Below are 22,080 nucleotides of genomic sequence, written 5' to 3' on the forward strand. Positions count from 1 at the left end.
ATGGAGACTTCACATCTTTTATGTTTACCTGAATGGATCTAGAACATATCCTTCATAGTAAAGTATCTCAAGAATGGAAAAGAAAGTATCCAATGTACTCAATACTACTATGAAATCAATATATAATCACCTACACACTCATATGAATGACAAAACATAACTATAGTCCAGAAAGTAGAAAGGAAGAGGAGACAGAGGGGAGGGAAGAGTGGATGTGGGAGGAGGGAGGGTATTTGGGGGGACCTCACCTAATTTTCATGATGCAATGGTACATTTCAAAACTATTAAGAAATGAATATAATTGTGATGGATGTGTTACTTAGTTCAATGTAAGCATTTCACATTGTGTATTGAAGCAGTACCCAGAACTCCATAAATGCATCAATGTACAAAGTTATGATTTAATAAAAAATAATTACAAATAAAAAAACTGTCTTATATACAAAAATGTAAAAATTAATGCCTCCCATCTACGAAGAATAAAACTATTTAAAATACCTTAGCTTAACATTACAAAGACATATAAAAAGGAGAAGGCCACTGTTAACTTATTTTCCATTTAAAACAAGAAAACATGTCTTTCAAAAGGTATTACTAGGAAATTAATTGCTTTTTTAGTAAATATAATAATTTTTTCATAATGAAGCATTCTGGTACACAATAGAAATATATACAAATACACAAACATATGATACATACCTACTGTGTGTCCAAAAAGACTTCGTACTCCAATCACTAACCCCTCAGCAAATTCTTCAGGGCCTTGAACAGCACCCTGGTCAAAAAACCCAAAAAGTTACTATTTAAAATTTAAATAAGTTTAAAACTTTTAATCTAGTATTCCATGGTTTCCATAAAGGTACACAATCTGCAAATATCCATAAACATTGTGATGAAACAATTTTCAACGTCTACTCCAAATACTGATAGAGCACTTTTTATGTCTGAAGATACTGTCAGCCTATGTAATCTTAGCAAAATCTCCATGTCAAAAATTAGTATAAATTAAGTATAAATCACGGATTTTAATCACAACTTGAAGTTGGCCTCCCAGTACAAAGTTTCATCAGACTGGTTAAACAAGCTGCACTAGTAATAAGGCTAGAGCCAATAAATATTTTTATCTCTTGTTCTCCCATTTATTTTCTCTGCTTTATTGGAAACCCTCAATGAGCTCTTAGATCCCTTAAATTGAGGTGGACAGGTTAGATAAAAGCTTGAATATGAGACTGAGTTTTCTTTTAATGCCCCATTAGTCCTTTGCACAGCGGTGGAAAAACCTCGACACAGTCTTAATTTACCTAGCACTCAGAATATCTTTACAATTACATTAAATCCTGGAAAATGTGGGCTTGTTTTATTGCCTAGACACTAGAAATACTCAATTCTAAACAATATTTCAATGTTATCTCACGTTTTTAAATAAAAATATAAAACTGATACATTTTTGCTGTTTCAACATTAAACTTCAGTACCGAAATACATTTAAAAGACAAATTATTATCTGCCATTAACAGATAGAACATCCATTTTTCTATACCTATCCTTAAAATAAATGCAAGATCAATACCTGGAAGGGTTCATAAAATAAAGCTTCAACTCCTTCAGACAGACCTCTAATTAATCCAAATGGGTTTCCAAGCACATCTAACCCCAATACAAGGACATACATCTGTTTCAAGAACTAAAAAAGAAAAAGTAGTTAAATTAAGTAATTTATAACTGTCTGTAAGAAATAACATCATGACGAAATACTTAAAAAGGGGGTTACTAGTTAAATTTGTGTTAATGCAAAGCTACGTGGCATAACTACTACCACGTCCATTAATTGATGATCATGTAGCATTAACCAGGAATTCTGCTAACACTTTCCGAGGAGCTTTCAAATTACAAAGAATCAGGTTTGAGGCACAGTCTGCCATTTGGCAGTTAAGTTACCTTAGTCAAAGGCAGGCACTTAGTAACTATAAGCCTCAGTCTTCTCATACAAGGAGGTTATACAAACTGTGTAGGGGTGAGTATGCAGATTATATGAACACATAATCTCTATTCAAAAGTTGTTAGTTGTTTTTATCACCTTTTCATGACAATTGCTGTTAAACTATATGGAGAATAATCAGTAATTAAAACAAAAAATAAGGAACAAGGCATCCTTATTTGAGTATATAATAACCATAATGTCCATACACACTGTAGAAGAATACATGTTCTCACAGTGGCAGGAAGAAAGACGTCACCCTGAACGTCCATGGCACAGCAATGGTACCCAAGCAGCCGACAATGACTACTCTGGCTCTGTGCACATGAGGTTTGACAATTAAGTTTGTGAACTTGTCACTGTGTGCTTACACTGGCAGGCCTGTACAAACAACTCAGGAAGGTTTCATAATGTTGGTATATCAGTGGCTCACAGTTGTGTTAAGTGCTATTCTTTATTGCTGTTGTGTGTTTTTATGTGCCATCGTGAAAATGTCAGAGCTTGAATTGGAGCAACAAGCAAACATTGTAAATTCCTTGGCAAAAGTAGAAGTAAAATTGGGGACATATTAGTCCAAGTCTATGGGGATAATGCCATAAAAAAAAACAGCAATATACAAACAGATTAAATGTTTTCTAAGAGGAGAGAAAGTGTCACTAATAAAGAGAAGTCAGGGCAGCCAGTAACGAGCAGAACTGACGAAAACATTAAAAATTCACCCAATTGTGTCAAAACTGTTGACTGACTATGTGAAGCACAGAAGGCCAAGTAAACACTGATAGAGAAATGGTTAGGGATGACTTAACTGAACATCTCGGCCAACAACTCTGGGTTCTTCCACCACGGCATGCATCAGCTCCAACAGCACTGGCTGTGAGGGAGTTTCTAGTCAATAAACAAGTAACTGTATTAGAGGACCCTCCTTCCTCGCCTGGTGTGGGGCCCCCTGACTTTTTCTTTACCCAAAGATAAAGGAAATATTGAAAGGAAGACATCTTGATGACATTCAGGACATCAAGGGTAATAATGCAACAGCTTTGATGGCCATTCCAGAGAAAGGAATCCCAAAATTGCTTTGAAGGGTGGACAGGCTCTGGCACCAGTGCATAGCTACCCAAGGGGAGTACTTGAAAGGTAAACGCAGGGACCTCCAGGTATGTAGTACTTTTTCCAGGATAAGTTCACAAACTTAATTGTCTATAGAAATAACTAAAGCACAGGGAGGAAAATGGCTTAGAATTTCTCTTATAATATACTAGAAACTATAATCACTGATGAAATCAAGTATAATGACTCTAAAATCACTATCCTTCCCACAGTGGTGAAAGTACAGTCACAAAGGAGAAAAGGGACTGGAGGAAATTTTAAAAAGGCATATATAGGCTCAGCACCCATAGCACAGTGGGTATGGTGCCGGCCACATGCACCAAGGGTGGCGAGTTCCACCTCGGCCAGGGCCAGCTAAACAACAATGACAACTGCAACAACAACAACAAAAAATAGCCGGGCATTGTGGCAGGCACCTGTGGTCCCAGCTACTTAGGAGGCTGAAGCAGGAGAATCGTTTGCACCCAAGAGTTTGAGGTTGCTGTGAGCTGTGACACCACAGCACTCTACCAAAGGTGATATAATGAGACTCTGTCTCAAAAAAATAAAGAAAGAAAGAAAGAAAAAGGCATATATAGGGGTAGAACTAAAAAAGTAGAAATTAATTATTCAAAATAACCACCATGCAACAAGATCACAAACTGAGGTAAATATTACCACACACTACACAATGATGTACAAATGTCTCATCTTGATATTTTGTGAAGTATATTCCTTACTACTATGATAGGAAATTACCTGTTCACTGTAATGCCTAACAACGCTCCACATTAGCTGATCTCGCTTGTAAAATTGATATCGGATTTCATAATAAGCAAGCCTGGAAGGGGAAAAATGAAAGAGTCACAGACACTAAAATTGTATGATGAATAATGGAACGTAAAATTTCAATGACAACTAATTCTAATCATAGCTAATGTTTTCAAAATGAGCTTTGCACATCTGCCATATGTAATTTATATAATTTATGGTTGACATCTCAAGAGCATAATAACTGAATATTATAAAAATAGTGCATTTCCATACAAATTTTCATACATACATAAAGAGTAGGAAAGGTTTTAAAAAAAGTCAACCATCGGCTGGCCACAGTGCTCATGCCTGTAATCCCAGCACTGTGGGAAGTCTGAGGTTGGAAGGCTGACTGAGGCCATGAGTTTGACACCAGCCTGGGCAACACGGTGAGACTTTATCTGTACAAAAACTTAAAAATTAGCCAGATGTGGTGGTGCATGTCTATAGTCCTAGTTACTTAGGACACTGAGGTAGGAGGAGCCTTTGAGCTCAGAAGTTACAAGTTACAAGTGAGCCATGACCATGCCACAGCGTTCCAGTCTGAGCAACAGAACAAGACTCATTTCCACAAAATAAGAATAAATTTAAAGAAAAGTCAACCACAGTCTTGCCACACAGTAGACTTTAAAGTGTTTTCTTCTCATTTCTACCTGAAGTCTTTCCTTTCTTTTATAGGCAATTATAAAATGTTTAAAACACTGTGTATGCTACTTTTACATGTAACATTATGGATAAGTATTTCTATACATTATTTAAAATTCTCCATAACCATTTTTAATGGATCCATAGCTTTCCAACCACGTGGCAGTGTTGTAACAAACAATTGTTCCATTGTCAGACATCTCTAATTTTTGCCATAATAATGAATGACGTCATGTGTACACTGAACTCTCTGATTGTATTCCAAAATTATTTTTTTGAAAAGAATTCCCAAAAAGAGAAAAACAACAAAAACATGTAAGATTCTTGGTAAACTTTTCCACTTAATGTCAAGAGTATAAGAAAGTGCCTATTTCTTAGACTCACCCTCTCAAAACTAGGATTGCTCATATTTTGACATTTTTAACAACTTGCTTTGATTTGTATATATTCTTTGATAAATAACAAAGCTGAACAGTTCAACTATCTGCTGCTGTATCTTCCATTTCGTGAATTATCTTATTGTCCTCTGGCTGAGATATCAACGATATCTTTAGGATTTTCTTACTAATGTTTTCTAAAATCTTATTTCTAAATTCTTTTTTGAATATTTTCTAAATTCTTTTTTTGTGTTGATTTTGTTGTAGTGTTTAATATTTACATAGTCATATCTACCTTGTATTTGCCTTGAGATTTTTTTTATTGCTTTTAAACTTAGAAAGACATCTTATATTCAGAGATTTGATAGCAATTAACTTTTTTTTAGACTTTTCAGTTTGAATTTTATCTTTTATCTTTTATTTTCTCTGAAACTTGGTAGTGTACAAGTAAGGTGAAACGGATCTAAATGGGGTTTTTCCTCCCACTAAACTACTTGTTCAAATACCACTGCTGAAAACTCAATTGAATAAATATTTATTTAATTTATATGTATCTGGCATACATATATGTTCTCATATTAAATGTAGAAAATTTTTCCTATTATCTATAACTTACCATACAATTACACTGAAATCTCATCCCATTGCTACATATTTATAAATGTAGTTCTATTTAAAAACAGTCAATTTATAACACACAACTAAAATAATTCAATTTTATTCTATATTCATGTATATACGAATAACCAAAGAAAATATGACTCCCTACCTTGACATTATGAATAAAGTAAGCATATTTAAAGAGTATAATTAGAAATGAGCCAAAGTCTTAAAATGTGAGTAGAGAGATACGTTATCATTTTTCTAAGCTAATATTGTATAAATTCAGAGAACTAATACCCAGAAACACGACCTTGGTACACATGCTTTCCACTGTGCTCTAACAGAAGTCTTACTTGAATATAAGGTCATCCACATCAGTCAAAGTAGCACCTATACTTTTCAACAGCAGGTTGACAGAATGAATTGCGATCATTTCCTGTTTTTCTTTGTCTGAGTCTTCACCTCCAGAACCCAAAGAAAGACTTAAATGCAACTGAAAGAAAAATGATGTATAATAAATGAAAGCTAAAAACAAAAGAATTATATACACAGGAACCAGGTCTTCCAGATACAAAAAGAGTATTAGAGTCCTCCTGAAACCTATTATTTGTCATTCTACACACTATACAGAACTCACATCTGATTCTCTTTACTTTTTCATAAAATCCAAAACATCCAATTTTATTCAAAGTGTGTAAGTAGCATTCTGTTCATATGGAGGAGACCAACGCAGTTTATAAAAATGGCATAATGGTTTTAAGAAGAAAAGCAAGTTAACTGACATACAAGCAAGTCTGCTAGTCAAAATAATGTATAATCATTTATTTTCATCTAACAAGGCAAATCACTATGGCAACAAATAACCATTATGTAATAATTATAATAAATATGGCAAATAGGCAACAATAATAAAGTTTCCAAATAAATATTTATTATAATTTTTTTATTGTTTGGGATTCATTGAGGGTACAAAGAATTAGGTTGTACTGATTGCATATGTTAAAGTCCCTCTTATAATTGTGTCCCACCCCCAAGAAGTATGCCATACACAGTGACCCACCCATCCCACTCCCTCCTCTCTACTTGCTCATTCCCTTACTCCCACCTTATATTAGCTCATCTACTGCCTTCATATTAGAATAGAGCACATTGGATTCTTGCTTCTCTTTTTTTGTGATGCTTTACTGAGAAGAATGTGTTCCACCTCCATCCAGGTTGACACAAAAGATGTTAAGACTCCATCTTTTTACTGGCTGAATAGTATACCATGGTATACATATACCATGGCTTATTGATCCATTCCTGGGTTGGTCAGCATTTATGCTGGTTCCACATTTTGATGATTGTAAATTGAGCTCCAATAAATAGTCTAGTGCAAATCTCCTTATGATAAAAGTTGTTCTTTTTTTTTTTCCCCTTTCTGTGTAGATGCCAAGTAATGGGATTATAGGATCAAACGGGAAGTCTAATTTGAGTTTTTTGAGGAGTTTCCATAATTCTTCCCAAAAAGGTTGTATTAATTTGCAGACCCACCAGTAGTGAAAGTATTCCCTTCTCTCCACATCCACACCAGCATCCGCAGCTTTGAGACTTTGTGATGTAGGCCATTCTCGGGGGTTAGCTCACATCTCAGGGTGGTTTTGATTTGCAGTTCTCTGATGATTAGGGATGGTGATCATTTTTTCATATATTTGTTAGTCATTCATGTGTCTTCTTTAGAGAATGTTCTTTTCATCTCTCTAACACTGTGATAGATGGGACTGTTTGGTCTTTTTTTGTTAGTTTGCGTTATCTAAAGATCCTAGTTATCAAGTTTCTGTCTAATTCATAATATGCAAATATCTTTTCCCATTCTGAAAATTGTCTGTTTGCTTTGGTTGTTGTTTTCTTAGCTGTACAGAAGTTTTTCAGTTTAATTAAGTCCCATTTGTTTATTTTTGCTATTTTTGCCACAGAAGTCTTCTTTATAAAATCTTTCCCAAGGCCAGTATCTTCAAGTGTTTTCCCCACACTTATCTTTGAGGATTTTTGTTTCATGCCTTAGATTTAAATATTTTATGCATCTTGAATCAATTTTTGTAAGTGGTGAGAGGTGTGGGTTCAGTTTCAGTCTTTTAAATGTGGTTATCCAGTTCTTCCAGCACCATTTATTGAATATGGATTCTTTTGCCCCACGTATGTTCTTATTTGATTTATCAAAGCTCAGGTGTCCTTAAGAGGTTAATTTCATCTCCTGGTTTTCTATTCAGTTCCAAATGTCATTTTCTCTATTTTTATGCCAGTTTTTGTGCAGAGGAAGTCAAACTCTTACTCATTGCCAACGATATAATCTTATACTTAGAGAACCCCAAAGACTCAACCACAAGACTCCTGGAAGTGATCAAAAAATACAGCAATGTCTCAGGATTTAAAATCAGGATATTTCAAAATTTCATGCTATTTTGATCACTATGGCCTTGTAGTATAGCCAAAAGTCTGGTAGGGTGATACCCCCAGCTTTGTTTTTATTACTAAGAATTGTTTTGGCTATATGGGGTTTCTTCTGGTTCCAAACAAAACAAAGAATTATTTTTTCCAAATCTTGAAAGTATGATGATGGTATTTTAATGGGGATTGCCTTGAATCTCTAGATTGCTTTGAGTAGTATAGACATTTGTACAATATTAATTCTTCCCAGCCTTATCCTAATTGTTTCCTCAATCTCTTATCCTGAGGCTGGGAAGAATTCTTCCATTTGTTAATATTTTCTGCTATTTCTTTTCTTAGGATTTTGTAATTTTCTTTGTAGAGGTCTTTCACCTCTTTTGTTATGTATATTCCTAGGTATTTCATTTTGTTTGAACGTGCTCTGAAGGGAATTGTGTCCTTGATTAGCTTCTCATCTTGGCTGATATTAGCATATACAAAGACTGACTTGTGGACATAGATTTTATATCCTTAGACATTGCTATATATTTTTTATCACTTTGAAGAGTCTGTGGTTGAGTCTTTGGGGTTCTCTAAGTAAAAGATCATATCATTGGCAAACAGCGACACCACTGCTCCCACTTGGATGCCCTATATTTTTTTTCTCTTGCCTGACTGTATTGGTTACAACTTCCAGCACCACCAGTAGTGGTGATAGAGAACAACCTTGTCTGGTTCCAGTTCTAAGTGGGAAAGCTTTCACTTTTACTCCATTCAGTAAAATATTACCTGTGGGTTTGTCATGGATAGCTTCAATCAGATTAAGAGATGTGCCACCTGGGCAGTGCCTGTGGCTCAAAGGAGTAAGGCACTGGCCCCATATGCCAGAGGTGGCGGGTTCAAACCCAGCCCCAGCCAAAAAAAAAAACTGCAAAAAAGAAAAAAGAAAAAAGAAATGTGCCACCTATGCTTAAATTCTTAAGTGTTCTAATTAGAAAAGGATGCTGAACTTTATCAAATGCTTTTTCTGCATCTATTGAGAAGATCGCATGGTCTTTGTTTTTGCTTCTGTTGTTATGATGAATTTCATTTACAGACTTGCATTATGTTAAACCAGCCTTGCATCCCTGAGATGAAATCCAGCTGATCATGATGAATGTTTTTTTTTAATGTGTAGCTGTAATCTACTGGCTAGAATTTTATTGAGAATTTTTACATCTATGTTCACTAATGAAATTGGTCTGAAAATCTCCTTTTTAGTTGGGTCTTTTTCTGGTTTTGGTATCAGAATGATGTTTGCTTCATAGAACATGTTGGGGAAGGTTCCTTCCTTCTGAATTTTTGGAATAATTTCTGCAGTAATGGTATAAGCTCTTCTCTGAAGGTTTGATAGAATTCTAGTGTGAAGCCATCTGGACCAGAGCTTTTTTTGTTGTTGTTGGGAGATTTTTTTTTTTATTATTGTTTCTTCAATCTCAGTTCTTGAAATCAGTCTGTTCAAGAGATCTATTTCTTCTTGATTAAGTCTAGGAAGAGGGTGTGATTCCAGGTATTTTGCCATTTGCTCTTCATTGTCAAATTTCTGGGCACAGAGTTTCTTGTAGTACTCAGAGATAATCTCTTGTATCTCTGTGGCATCTGTTGTTATTTCCCCTTTATTGTTTCTGATTGAGGTTATTAGAGATTTTACTTTTCTGTTTCTAGTTAATTTGGCCAAAGGTATAACAATTTTATTTATTTTTTCAAAAACCCAACTTTTTGTTTCATTAATTTCCTGAATGATTCTTTTGTTTTCAATCTCATTCATCTCTGATTTAATTTTATTTCTTTTCTACTGCTGGGTTTGGGATTAGATTGTTCTTCTTTTTCCAATTTCATAAGATGGTTCATGAGTTTGTTGATGCACTCTCTTTCAGTTTTTTTAATGCAAGCATCTAATGTAATACATTTCCCTCTAAAGACTGCTTTTGCTGTATCCCACAAGTTTTGGTAACTTGTTGTCTGCATTGTTGTTATGATTGAGGAATTTAATGATTTCCTCTTTTATCTCCTCTTAAAGTCTCCTATCATTCAGCATTAGGTTGTTTAATTTTCAAGTCTTTGTGTGGGGGAGATGAACATTTTTGTTGGAGTTGAAGATAAAAGGTATAATTTCTATTCTTTTAATTTTTCTGAGGTTTGCTATGTATCCTAGGATGTATTCAATTTTGGAGTACATACCATGGGTTGACGAGACAAAGTATATATTTCTTAGCTTTAGGGATGGTGTGTTCTATAAATGTCTATTAATTTGTTCCAGGGTCACATTTAAGTCCTTTGTATCTTTGTTTAGTTTCTGTTTAGAGGATCTGTCCAGTTCTGTCAGAGGGGTGTTTGAGTCTCTGACTCCTATGGTGTTATGGGATATCATATTGCTCAGACCCATCATGGTCTGTTTCATGAATCTGGGAACTTTTAAGTTGGGTGCATAAATATTTAAAATTGAAATTTCTTCTTGCTATATTGTTCCTTTGACCAGTTTAAAGTGTCATCTTTGTCTTTCTTAACTTTAGTTGCTTTAAATCCACATGTATCTGAACATAAGACCGCCAACCTCTCCTTTCTTCTGATTTCCATTTGCTTGAAATACTATTTTCCATCCCTTAGCCCTGAGTCTTGATTTGTCCTTCAAGGTGAGGTGTGTCTCCTGGATACAGCATACGGATGGCTTTGCTTTATCATCCAATCAGCCAGCCTATGTCTCTTCAGTGGTGAATTCAGTCCATTTACATTTATTTAAAGAATTGATAAGTGTGGCGGAGTTCTATTCATCTTATTTAGTGGAAGTCTGTTGTGTAGTTCTATCCTTTGTGCCACTGTGGATGCTAAGTTAGCTTCTAGGTGTTTACGCCGCTAGTGGTCCATTGTTGTGGTCAGTGTTGCAAATAGGTCTAAGTATTTCCTGTAGAGCTGGTCTTATTATGGTGAATTTCCTCAGTGCTTGTATATCTACAAAAGATTTGATTTTTCCACCAATTTTGAAGCTCAGTTTAGCAGGATACAGAATTCTGGGCTGGAATTTTTTGTTTAATTGTTGAAGGTGGATGACCTTATTCTTCTGGCTTAGAAGGGAGGGTTCAGCTGAAAATTCTGTTCTCATCCTATTGGCTCTGCCTCTGTAGGTCAGTTGGCACATGCTCATAGCTGCTTGCAGAATTTTTTCTTTCATCTTGACTTTGGACAGGTTCATTACAATGTGTCTTTGAGAGGCTCTGTTTGAGTTGAGATAACCCAGGGTTTGATATCCATCTGAAAGTAGCGTGTTGGGGTCTTTAGTAAAACTTGGTAAGTTTTCTTTTATGATAGTCTCCAGTAGGGTTTCCATTCATTTGGGACAATCTTCTTCCCCTTAAGGAATCCCTATTATTCTTATGTTAGAATGCTTCATGGAGTCTCATAGTTCTCTAAGTGCCTGTTCTGCTTTCCCTCTCCTCTTTTCTGCGTCTTTTTACTACCTGGGTTAACTCATAAACTTTACCCTCTAGCTCTGAGGTTCTTTCTTCTCCATGGTCTAACCTATTTTTGATACTTTCTGCTGTGTGTTTACATTCCCTGATTGTCTCCTTCATTTCCTTAAGTTTCCCATATCCTTTCTATATTGTACCTATCTCTTGTTGGACATTTGGTTCTATCTTTCCATTTTCTCTTCCATTCCTTTTATTGTCTTTATCATTCATATTTTAAATTCCCTTTCTGTCAAGTCCATTAATTCATTATAAGTGGACTCTTCTGCAGTAGCTGCCTCATGGTCCCTTGAGGGAGTTTGTCTGTTTTGGTTTTTCATGTTGACTGAATTTTTCTGTTGGTTCCTCCTCCTGTGTTGTTTCTTCTTGTTCACCTCCTTGTCTCCATTTTTACTTCTCACTGCCTCCTTTGTTTCAAACAAAAGTACTTGTTCTTGATGACAATATGTTGCAATATGTCACTGGGATATCAGGTGGTGCTGTAGTTTTTTTAGGGGACAGAACAACCAGCAACCTCCATGGTCCTTATTCCAAATTTAGGTGCCTTTGGTAATTGCCTGATTGTGTCTTGAGCATTTAGACCCTACCGGACTGAGATCTTAAAACTTACAAGAATCCTTCGGGGGCAGGTCTCACACAGTGCCCCTGACTCTAGTCCCATGGGGCATGGAAGTCCTTCAGCCTGTCCCAAGAGTGGAGTTCTGATCCTGGCAGGCAGAATTTAGGCCCCTGCTAAGAACTTCTCATGACCTTCCCACAAGGACAGCCTCCTGCCTCTGGAGACCTCAGTATGGCTACCTCACCAGTCACCAAACCTATGGCAAACCACTCCAACTGGCATTCAGATGTGGTTGCTGTTCAAGTCCACCCATTCTTCCAAGCTTTTCACTCAACGTGCAGCTTCCCCCCACAACTGAAAACTCCTAAACGGCTTCCTCCCATCTAAGACCTCTGTAGGCAGCTAGCCAAGCCCAGCCACTCACAATCACTTGCCTAATTCATTGGATTTCCACCACTCCACATCATATTCTGTATTTAGCTTACTACCTCCTCACAGTACTCCTTGAGCTATGACTCTGGATAAGGTCTCTGCACCAAGTATAGCTGGGTTCTCTCTTTTTCCCCAGTTGTTCCAGGAGAGCTCAACTGAATGATCTTTCTAGTCCATCACCTTGCTCTCTCCCCTGCCTGGGTCCTCTCTCCAAATAATTTCTTAAAAGGTTTTCAGTTTCCATGGACCCTCCAATTCAGTAAATATGAGATTTTCACATTCTTATTAGCTTTTAATTAGTGCAACAGTGAAAGAAGACACAAAAGGCAATTCAACACATGTAAATAAAGCAGATGACTCTCCTTTCCCATTTTGTCATCTCACATATTAGCTAACCAGTATATAGCTCAAGTAAAGTAGACCTGGGGCAAGGCGAGGAAAGCCTGGCTGTTCATTGTTACTTTGTTGTGAACCTCTGCCCATATGCAAAGTCAGGGAGTGTTGGGATCCACGGAAAGCAAACACAGGTAGACAGAGATCCTACCTTTCCTTAGGACAAAGTCACCATGCACTAAAAAAATAACTGTGGCTCATCCTCTTCATTATTCAACTTCATGGCACAAATCCCAGAACATGAATAAGTTATCAAATTTTAGTACCCACCACCAGATTATAAACTCAGTGAAGTCATTTTATCTCTCCACAGCAACTTTGAAAATAGGCATTCAGCAAATATTTGTTGAAGGTATTATTCAATCCTGTAACAGATTTTCACTTAATAATGAGAAGGAAACTACATATAGCCTATCACATAAAACAGTATCACTGTTAAACCTAACACTGTGAATGTCTGATATCATCAAATTAATACACTATTTAAAAATAACTTGATTTTATAAATTTATTCACTTAACTGAATGGATTAGTGAATGTAATTGAAAATAATGTTCTGTAAACAGTTTTTGAGAATGTAAAGGATCATCAATATTTTAAAGAGTTACTTAATTGTAAATCTGGCCCATTACACAAGTTTAGAGCATTTTAGTTGAAAGCATTTGTAAATTTACTAAGCAGTCACCTTTCCCTACAAAAGCTAAAAAGAACAACAAAAGGGGAAAAGGAAATGGATTCATAAAGCACAAAATCAGGCAAGTGAAAGGTATCCAATTTTCCACTCCCTTAGTTACAATCAAATTTTGGAAGGGGTAAAAACATCACATCAACAGGATAATACCTACTTCAGCGTTTTCACATTCTGGTTAGGACACCCATTATAGCTTTCTGTTTAGACAGTGATAGCAGTTACTGAGTGCAACCAAAACATTAAACGTTGGCAAGCACTTCTACGCTTAATTAAGAAATGCTTTTGTCAGCTTCTTCTTTGAATAAAGGGGTTATTAATTCAAGACTAGAGAACATGCTCTAGTGGTTTCTCTGTGGGAATTAAGGCTGTACATATGTTATAGAGAATTGTCTTAATTATTTCAATTAATCAAACAAAATTCTCACCAAATATGTGATGTTACAAATCAAACATTTGTACACAGACTGTTTGAAAATTCCACAACTATTCCACTAAATTTTCAGAATAATAATTACCACAAACCTTAACAGGAGAAATATGGAAATGTTCAAAGAAACTAAGAATTGATATGTCAGTCATTGAAGTCTCCATTAATTCTGTGTTTAGAGCATCAATATCTTTTTGGATTAGCTTTGTCTGAAAAAAATAAATCAAAAATTTTTGGTTTAATACTTTTATCTACTACAATTCAAAAAAAGCTGATTTTTTTTTATATTTTTCCAAAGAAATAAAAATTGTTACCCGTCTTCTTTCAGCTTCAGGGTCAGTTATTGGGGTAAACAGTCCTACAATGGCTCCTAGAAACCCCTGATCAACTTTTAAGGCCATTTCCTGAATGAGGACCATAAAATACCTAAGGAAAATTATTTGTAAAAATGGAAAAGAATTATTAAACTTTACAATTTTTTATGTTCAAATTGATTTTAGTCAAAATCCACAGTGAGACCTCATTTCTTCATCTCTTTAAAATTACGTCAGTAAGATCAAAGCCTACTCAGACTTTTTTCACTAGAGTAAAAGCTTAACTCACTGGGTGGCGCCTGTGGCTCAAAGGAGTAGGGCGCCAGCCCCATATACCTATACCGGGGGTGGCGGGTTTGAACCCGGCCCCAGCCAAAAACTGCCAAAAAAACAAAAAAAAAAGCTTGACTCACAATAACACTGGTACATTAGCACTTAAAGTCCCACGTGTCCACATTTAGCACACTGTAGACAAGACAAATACAACTGGATGATGCAGCATGTATTTTTCTGAATTGTTGAAGTTCATAGCAATTGCTTTAAATAACATAAATACATACATAATTTATATTTCACTTATTACTTTATATTCTAATTGAAGTTACAAAGGCTGAAGGAATTCCACACTTTAAAATATGTACAAACTATTATTACAATAAGTTGAAGCTAAAAGATCATTCAACTAAAAATGAAATAATATGCTCAGCTGGAAACTAATTTTTATACAAAAGTCACTTTCAAAAAGAGTAAAATTTATTTTCAATGTAGATTACAATTTTAAATTCCTTTAGACAAACAGGGAGAATATTTACTTACTTAAATTGTAAGACTTTACTGTACTCATTAAATCTTGTGATGACACTCACGTCTATAAAAGGTTTGGGCTCTACAAAGAAGAAGGAGCACAATGGAAAAAAAACATACTTTATTTATACTATGTTAAACTAATGTCTATTTAATTTTTATAAACATGGCATATCTGTATTTCAATTTAATGTTATTTACCGGAATCCAAAGCAATAGATTTAGGAGGGGCAACGGGATGAAATACAACAGGAAACATTGCACCTGGTAATTGATTATCAATCTGAAAGAAAAGAAGACCAACTTTGAACGGTTTAAAATAAATTAGATTTAAATTTTTAGTCTCAAAGAATTTTATTAAAAAGTCATTAGTTTCATCATAATTATCTATATGTATGTGTGGTACAATTAGAAGTTTCATTTTAACTCTATAAAACTTCTTCCATACCTCATCAAGGGCAAGTCTTTAAATAAAGGAATACCTAAATACCCTCATAATTGCATTACCACTGCATAGTATGTAAGTCATTAGTGGAAACATTCATACTTGTGGATTATGTGAGATTTCAATTGTTTATGGTTTAAATAAAATGCAAGTAGAGATTAAATATGAAACTAGAGGATAAGTAGAAAAAGAATAAAAATGCTCTAAATAGTATTTAACATTTATAGGGAAGGAAGAGAACAATGCCCAGAGGGAGGAAGCGAGCATCCAGAAAGAACCTTCAATAAAAAAATCTCTGCTCTTTGCCATGAAGGATGATAACAGAAAATCTTATGTGGGTATCCCATGACAAATTCAAAGAAACATTTAAAAATATATGAGCTCAATGCAAATAAAAACCACTTTTCATGCTAACTGATCAAACTAATAGTCTCAACAGATACTCTGGACTTAGATTGTAAGGTATTGAATCCATAGGATATGAGGAAGGAGGAAAAAAAGCAATCACAATTAGGAATTTCATTCCCAAGATTCCCAAAGTGATGAGAAATACTATTTAACAGAGGATGAAAATGTTACCTGAAGCCAGTACAACCGGGCCCTTAAACTTCTCTGGTGAGGAGACTGCTTAAATTCAATCTGAATTCCTGATAAAAAATCTCGTTTTATAGGGCACTGAATAGGAAGGCGCATTTCCATTGGAACTCTGTCAAAATTGACCTGGAAAAAAAAGTACACGGCTTTGTGATGAGCTGGTATTAGCACAGTAGGTATTCCATTTTAAATATCTGTTTATTTATCAAATCGAAAGAAACAATAATCTTTATTCCTTTGTTTCACCAAGAGATCTCTTAAGGTGATCTACAGTTGACATTTTTGAAGCAGAAGCATAAATTTTCTAACAATATTAGAAAACAACTGTGAAACTTTTTAATTATAAAAATGTTTCTTAAAATAGCATACTTTATGTAAAACAAATCCAATAGTAAAGGATAATTCCAGATAGTTGTTAAACTTTGTTTTACAATGAGTAGTTTAATTGCTTGCTTATGTGGAGACGCTAATTATAGTTTTTCTCATTTAAACACAGCTAACTTTGGTGGGGGTGGGTAGGGAACTTGACTGATGTCCAGGGCAAACTAAACCATCAGACACAGAGACAGAGAGGGAGCAAATCACATGATTATACCACAGCAAGCTGGAAACTTAGAGGGACTTAGACCTTTAACTGTGTAAAAGCTTATCTAGAGCACAACTTTATTTGTGGATACCTACTCATTTGTCCCACAACTGGACACGAGTAGATATCCACAAAGAAAGTTGTCTTTTCTTTTGTTCTTTTACGTATTCCATCAATAAACTACATTTAATCATATATACTAGTATAATTCAAAATACGAGAAAAAGTTTTAATAAGCAACCTTAACTTCTCCATAATCTTACTGAAAACAAAACAACTTTCATGAAACTGATTTGTAAATAGAACAGATTATAAAAATACAGAAGAAAACCAGGCTTAAATCCTGTTTCATGTATATATGTGCATATATATATATATATATATATGATTTAATAACAGTTTGTTCTAACCGAAAATAGACAACATATATTATTAGTTTCTGCACGTCTTTACTTGGGCATTAAAATTTTACTAACACCACCAATACAATAAAATACACATATAAAAATCAAAACAAAATAATTTTGACATACCTCAAAATTGTGGTCTAGCTTAATCCAGCCATGCCCTTTTGAACCTTGATATTTCTGATAAGACTGCTCCAATAAGATTATCTGCTTCTGACTAAATGGCTTCCATTTCTGTTTTGGTTTCATCTCCCAAACAACACCAGAACTAAAATAATTAACAAAGAAAATTAAATCAAGAATACATATTTAGGTTTGTGGAACTTTTATCCAACTCCTGATTATTATAACTATCAATCTTCTATAAAAATTATATTGATACAAGAGATTTTTTAAAATAACAAAAACTGTATCTGTGTTGCAAACTTACATAAAGATGGGGCAGGGAAGAAAATATTTTTCTATCACACATTGACATCAATCAATTAAGGGATTGGCAAATATTTTCTGCAAAGGGCCACATACTAAATGTTTTAGGCTTTGCACAAAGAGACGAAATTGAGGTTATTATGCAGGTACTGAAATATGACAGAGAAAAAAATCTTCCACAAATTTTTAATTAATGAAATTTAAAATATAAAATAATACTTGAGTGCAATTTTTAAAAACACAACTCTATCAAGAAAAATAAACTTCTGAGGACAGCTGACATTTCACCCAATTACTGCTACTTATTATCAAAATAAATGGCAGTACTGGCACAAAAATATGGACACAGATCTACGAAACAGAATAAAGAGCCTAGAGATGAAATCAACCACCTTTTCACCATCTGATCTTTGATAAACCAAACACAAGCATTAACTGGGAAAAGAATCCCTTTTTAATAAATGGTGCTGAGAGAACTGGTTAGCTATATGCAGAAGACTGAAATTGGACCTGTGCCTCTCTCCACTTACAAAAATTGACTCTTGCTGGATAAAAGATTTAAATTGAAGACACAAAACAATAAAAATTGTAGGATAACGTGTGGAAAAAATTCTTGATGATGTTGGCCTGAAGAAAATCCCCTTGGCAAGTGAAGCGATACCAAAAAATAAAGAAATAGAACATGATCAAGCTAAAAAGCTTCTACATAACTAAGGGTACAACAACTAAAACAAGCACACAACCTTCAGAATGGGAGAGAAGATATTTGCATGCTATGAACCTGACAAAAGGCTGATAACTAGAATCTACAGAGAACTCAAGCTAATCAATGAGAGAAGTGCAAACAACCCCATCTGTCAATGGGCAAGAGATATGAACAAAAACTTCTCCCAAGAAGACAGAAGAACAGCCAACAAACATATGAAAAAACTGCTCATCATCCCTATTCATCAGAGAAATGCAAATCAAAACTACCCTGAGATGTCACCTAACCCCATCTCACAAAGACAAAAAGACGCAGATGCTGGTGTAGATATGGAGAGAAGGTAACACTTTTACAGTGCTGGTGGGACTGCAAACTAATACAACCTCTATGGAAAAAAATATGGAAAATCCTCAAAGAGCAAAAAGTAAACCTTTCATTTGATCCCACAATCCCATTACTAGGTATCTACTCAGAAGAAATAAACTCATTTTGCCATAAGAACATTTGCACTGGAATGTTCACCACAGCTCAGTTCACGAATGCCAAGATACAGAATAAATGCAAGTACCCATCAACACTCGAGTGTGATACAAGGTACCCTGTTTGGGGTAGAACAGAGACCCCCATTTTGTAGGGCTCAGTCTCATTAAGACCCCCATCTCTAGACACAAAGAAACCGTTTCCAAGCCCCATTCTCTGGGCCCTAGCGAGGTCATGAAATAAAGCAGCCTCATCAGTGTCTCATCTGGACAGTGGATGCAGGAGTAAACAGCACACACTCTAATGCCTTGCCTGGGCCAAGGACTCTGCAAAGATGGTATTCCTCTGCTAATTTTTGGATTATTTTCTGTCTGCAGGCCCCTGGCCAACTGTAACATGTTCTGGACATACATTTCCCAAACCCCCGGCCTGCAGTATAGTAAAAGCAGTATATAAAACCCTAGACAGAAGGCTCACCTGGACTGTCCACTTGGGCACCCCCCCTCCATTGCCAGAGGTTCTGCTCCACTTTTTTTTCTTATCTATTTCCTTGTCTTTCAATAAACTCTGTCCTTTCGCTTACTCACATGGTCTATGGTTTCATTCTTCAAACCCAGAGATTAAAGACACAGATAAAAATTCTGGCTACAAATAGATCAATAAACTGTGATAAATGTATACCATAGACTACTATTTGGCCATGAAAAAAGGATACTTTATATCTGTTGTATTAACATAGATGGAGTTGAAGAACATTCTCCTTAGTAAAGCATCATAAGAATAGAAAAGCAAGTATCCAATGTACGCAATACTAATATGAAACTGATATATAAACATGCTCACATGAAAGAAAAATACAGATTTTTTTTTGAACACAGAGTCTTACTTTGCCCCCTTCAGTAGGTGCTATGATGTCATAGCGCACAGCAACCTCAAACTCTTGAGTACAAGTAATCTTCTTGCCTCAGCCTCCCAAGTAGCTGGGACTATATAGGTGCCTGCCACAACACCCAGCTGTTTTTAGAGATGAGACCTCGCTCCAGTGGTCTCAAACTCCTGAGCTCAAGCAATCCACCCACCTTGGCCTCCCAGAGTGTTAGAATTACAGGCGCGAGCAACTATACCCAGCCTGAGTGTGTGTGTGTGTATATATATAGATAGATAGATTGATTGATTTTTGAGACAGAGCCTCAAAAATCACTGGGTAGAGTGCTGTGGCTTCATAGCTCACAGCAACCTCCAACTGCTGGGCTCAAGCAATTCTCCTGCTTCCACCTCCCAAGTAGCTGGGATTACAGGTGCCTGCCACAACGCCTGGCCATTTTTTGGTTGCAGCCATCATTGTTATTTGGCAGGCCCGGGCTGGATTCGAACCTACCAGCTCAGGTGTATGTGGCTGGCGCCCAGCTGCTTGAGCCACAGGCGCCGAGCCAGTATATATTATTTTAACAGAGCATACATATCACTTGGAAGGCAGTTATTTACTTTTTCAAAAGGCATTTATACAACTGTATTAAATTATTCTCTTGATAGTTGCCTTTTAGTGTATCAATACACTGCAGACTGGTCTGCAATGAAACTTAGGAGGAAGCTCCTGGATGACATACATGAATTTCAAAATGCAGAAATTTACATTTGCATTGAGTTGGGGGAAATGTTGCTGGAAATGAAGTTGCAGGTCATAAAATACACCCTCTCCAAATATGTATGTATTTGTGAAGATCTTGCTTCTTGTTTTAACTTTGGACAGTACAGGGAATATATAAAACAGCTGGATCTTACTTGTGATTCAAACATTTGAAGGACATTTGTTGTCTTTGAAATGACTTTACTGCAGTACTAAGTTGTACATGTAAGTACCGTTTGCCTTCCAATTTTAGACTGAAATTCATTAAGAAACTACCAATTCTCCAGCAAAAGCTAATTTCCAAAGTCAGCGATTGAGGGTGGCTCTTTTTGCTTAGAAAAATTTTAACCTCAGCCCAGAAGTCAAAAAAAAACATTATAAAAAATCATCACACTCCTTTGTGGTAACACCAATCAGGACATTCACCTTCTATTTCTGACAAAAATTCACAAGATTGATGATGGTCAAGTCCATAAGTCTGAATAAATTAGTGTTTGACACTAATGTTTTCATAATACATGATAGATTCAATGTTATACATTTTCCCAAGCTTTGCAAATCTGTCCAACTGCTCCACACTCATTTCTCGCACCATCAGTTGTAATGTATCTTAGAAGATTCCACTTCAGGTTACACTACAGTAGTATATCTTTTCCCTGTTTGAAAATACTCTCTCCCACAGCTGTGCTTGGCTGACTTCTTACAGAGGCTAAATTTTCACTCACTTCAAACTCAGCACTGACTTTTCAAATACACAGCAGAGTATTACTGATAACATCTTTTGACTCATCAGGAGCCAAGGAAAACTACTCAATATCATATGCCTTATTTTTTTAATTGATTAGTGATGTTGCTCTGAATGTCCCCCATTTTTAAAGCACTTCTTTAAGCTAGTAGCCTTAAACAAGTTTATTTTCTAAGGACACATTTCTTTTAGCTGCTGAAATAACAAGTGATTCCTCATTATTGTTTCATATTTTTGTGAAGAAATTCCACTGTGATGAGATATTGTGCCTTAAATCTCCTAATTTTTCTGGGCATTGCTTTCCTGCGGTTTGGAAATGTGATAATAATCAGTTTATAAATATCAACTCTAATCTCATTACAACATAAAATAATGCTTTGCCATTTAATTTGACAAACAGATAATCTACATTCCATTAAGCCCTTAAAAAGTGAATTCGAAGTCTACTTTCCCTTTTTGTTTTGGCATGATGGGTTACGGTAATAAAAAATAAATACTGGAGCACAGCAATATACATATTTGACACTCGAACACTGTGATTTGTGGTACACTGAGCAGTGGCACAAAAGCAGCCACTAACAGGTAAAAGAGTAAAAACAGCTGTGTTCCAGTAAGACTTCACCAGCAAAAAACTTTGAATTTTATATTATAAAATATTATGTTATATTATCCTTCTGATTTGTTCTAACATTCAAAAACATAAAACATCATTCTTAGATCAAAAGCTGTATGAAAGAGGAAGCAGAGGTTAGATTTGACCCATAGGCTGTACTTTGCTTACATTTGAATTAGAGACTATTTCTTACTATAATAAAAAATATAAATCTATAATATCTTAATTTATATAGCTTATTGATATTAGTCAAGGACATTGTTAACAATGTCCTCAACATATAATGTGTTTGGGGGTACCAGACAATAAAGGCACTGAATAAAATATCTACTCTAAATCATGTAAATCTAATACTTATTCATGATAAAAACTCTGAGCAAACTGAAATAGAGGGGAACTTCCTCAACCTGATAAACG

At 35.4% G+C, this 22,080-nt stretch overlaps 1 protein-coding gene across 1 annotated transcript in view; it reads right to left on the minus strand.

Moving 5' to 3' along the window:
• Window positions 1-22,080, minus strand: part of VPS13C (vacuolar protein sorting 13 homolog C) — a 190,569-nt gene that overhangs the window by 21,442 nt on the left and 147,047 nt on the right. Inside the window, exons 65-74 of the mRNA XM_023510002.1 lie at window positions 17,190-17,331; window positions 16,056-16,196; window positions 15,233-15,314; window positions 15,044-15,113; window positions 14,228-14,339; window positions 14,009-14,122; window positions 5,856-5,995; window positions 3,824-3,905; window positions 1,571-1,684; window positions 658-775 (exon numbers count right to left, since the gene is read on the minus strand). Of these exons, the coding sequence (XP_023365770.1) occupies window positions 658-775; window positions 1,571-1,684; window positions 3,824-3,905; window positions 5,856-5,995; window positions 14,009-14,122; window positions 14,228-14,339; window positions 15,044-15,113; window positions 15,233-15,314; window positions 16,056-16,196; window positions 17,190-17,331 (1,115 nt within the window). The remainder of the gene's footprint in view (window positions 1-657; window positions 776-1,570; window positions 1,685-3,823; window positions 3,906-5,855; window positions 5,996-14,008; window positions 14,123-14,227; window positions 14,340-15,043; window positions 15,114-15,232; window positions 15,315-16,055; window positions 16,197-17,189; window positions 17,332-22,080) is intronic.

This window comes from Otolemur garnettii, unplaced genomic scaffold, assembly GCF_000181295.1.
Source record: "Otolemur garnettii isolate 467f Iridium unplaced genomic scaffold, OtoGar3 scaffold00011, whole genome shotgun sequence".
Lineage (NCBI taxonomy): Eukaryota > Metazoa > Chordata > Mammalia > Primates > Galagidae > Otolemur > Otolemur garnettii.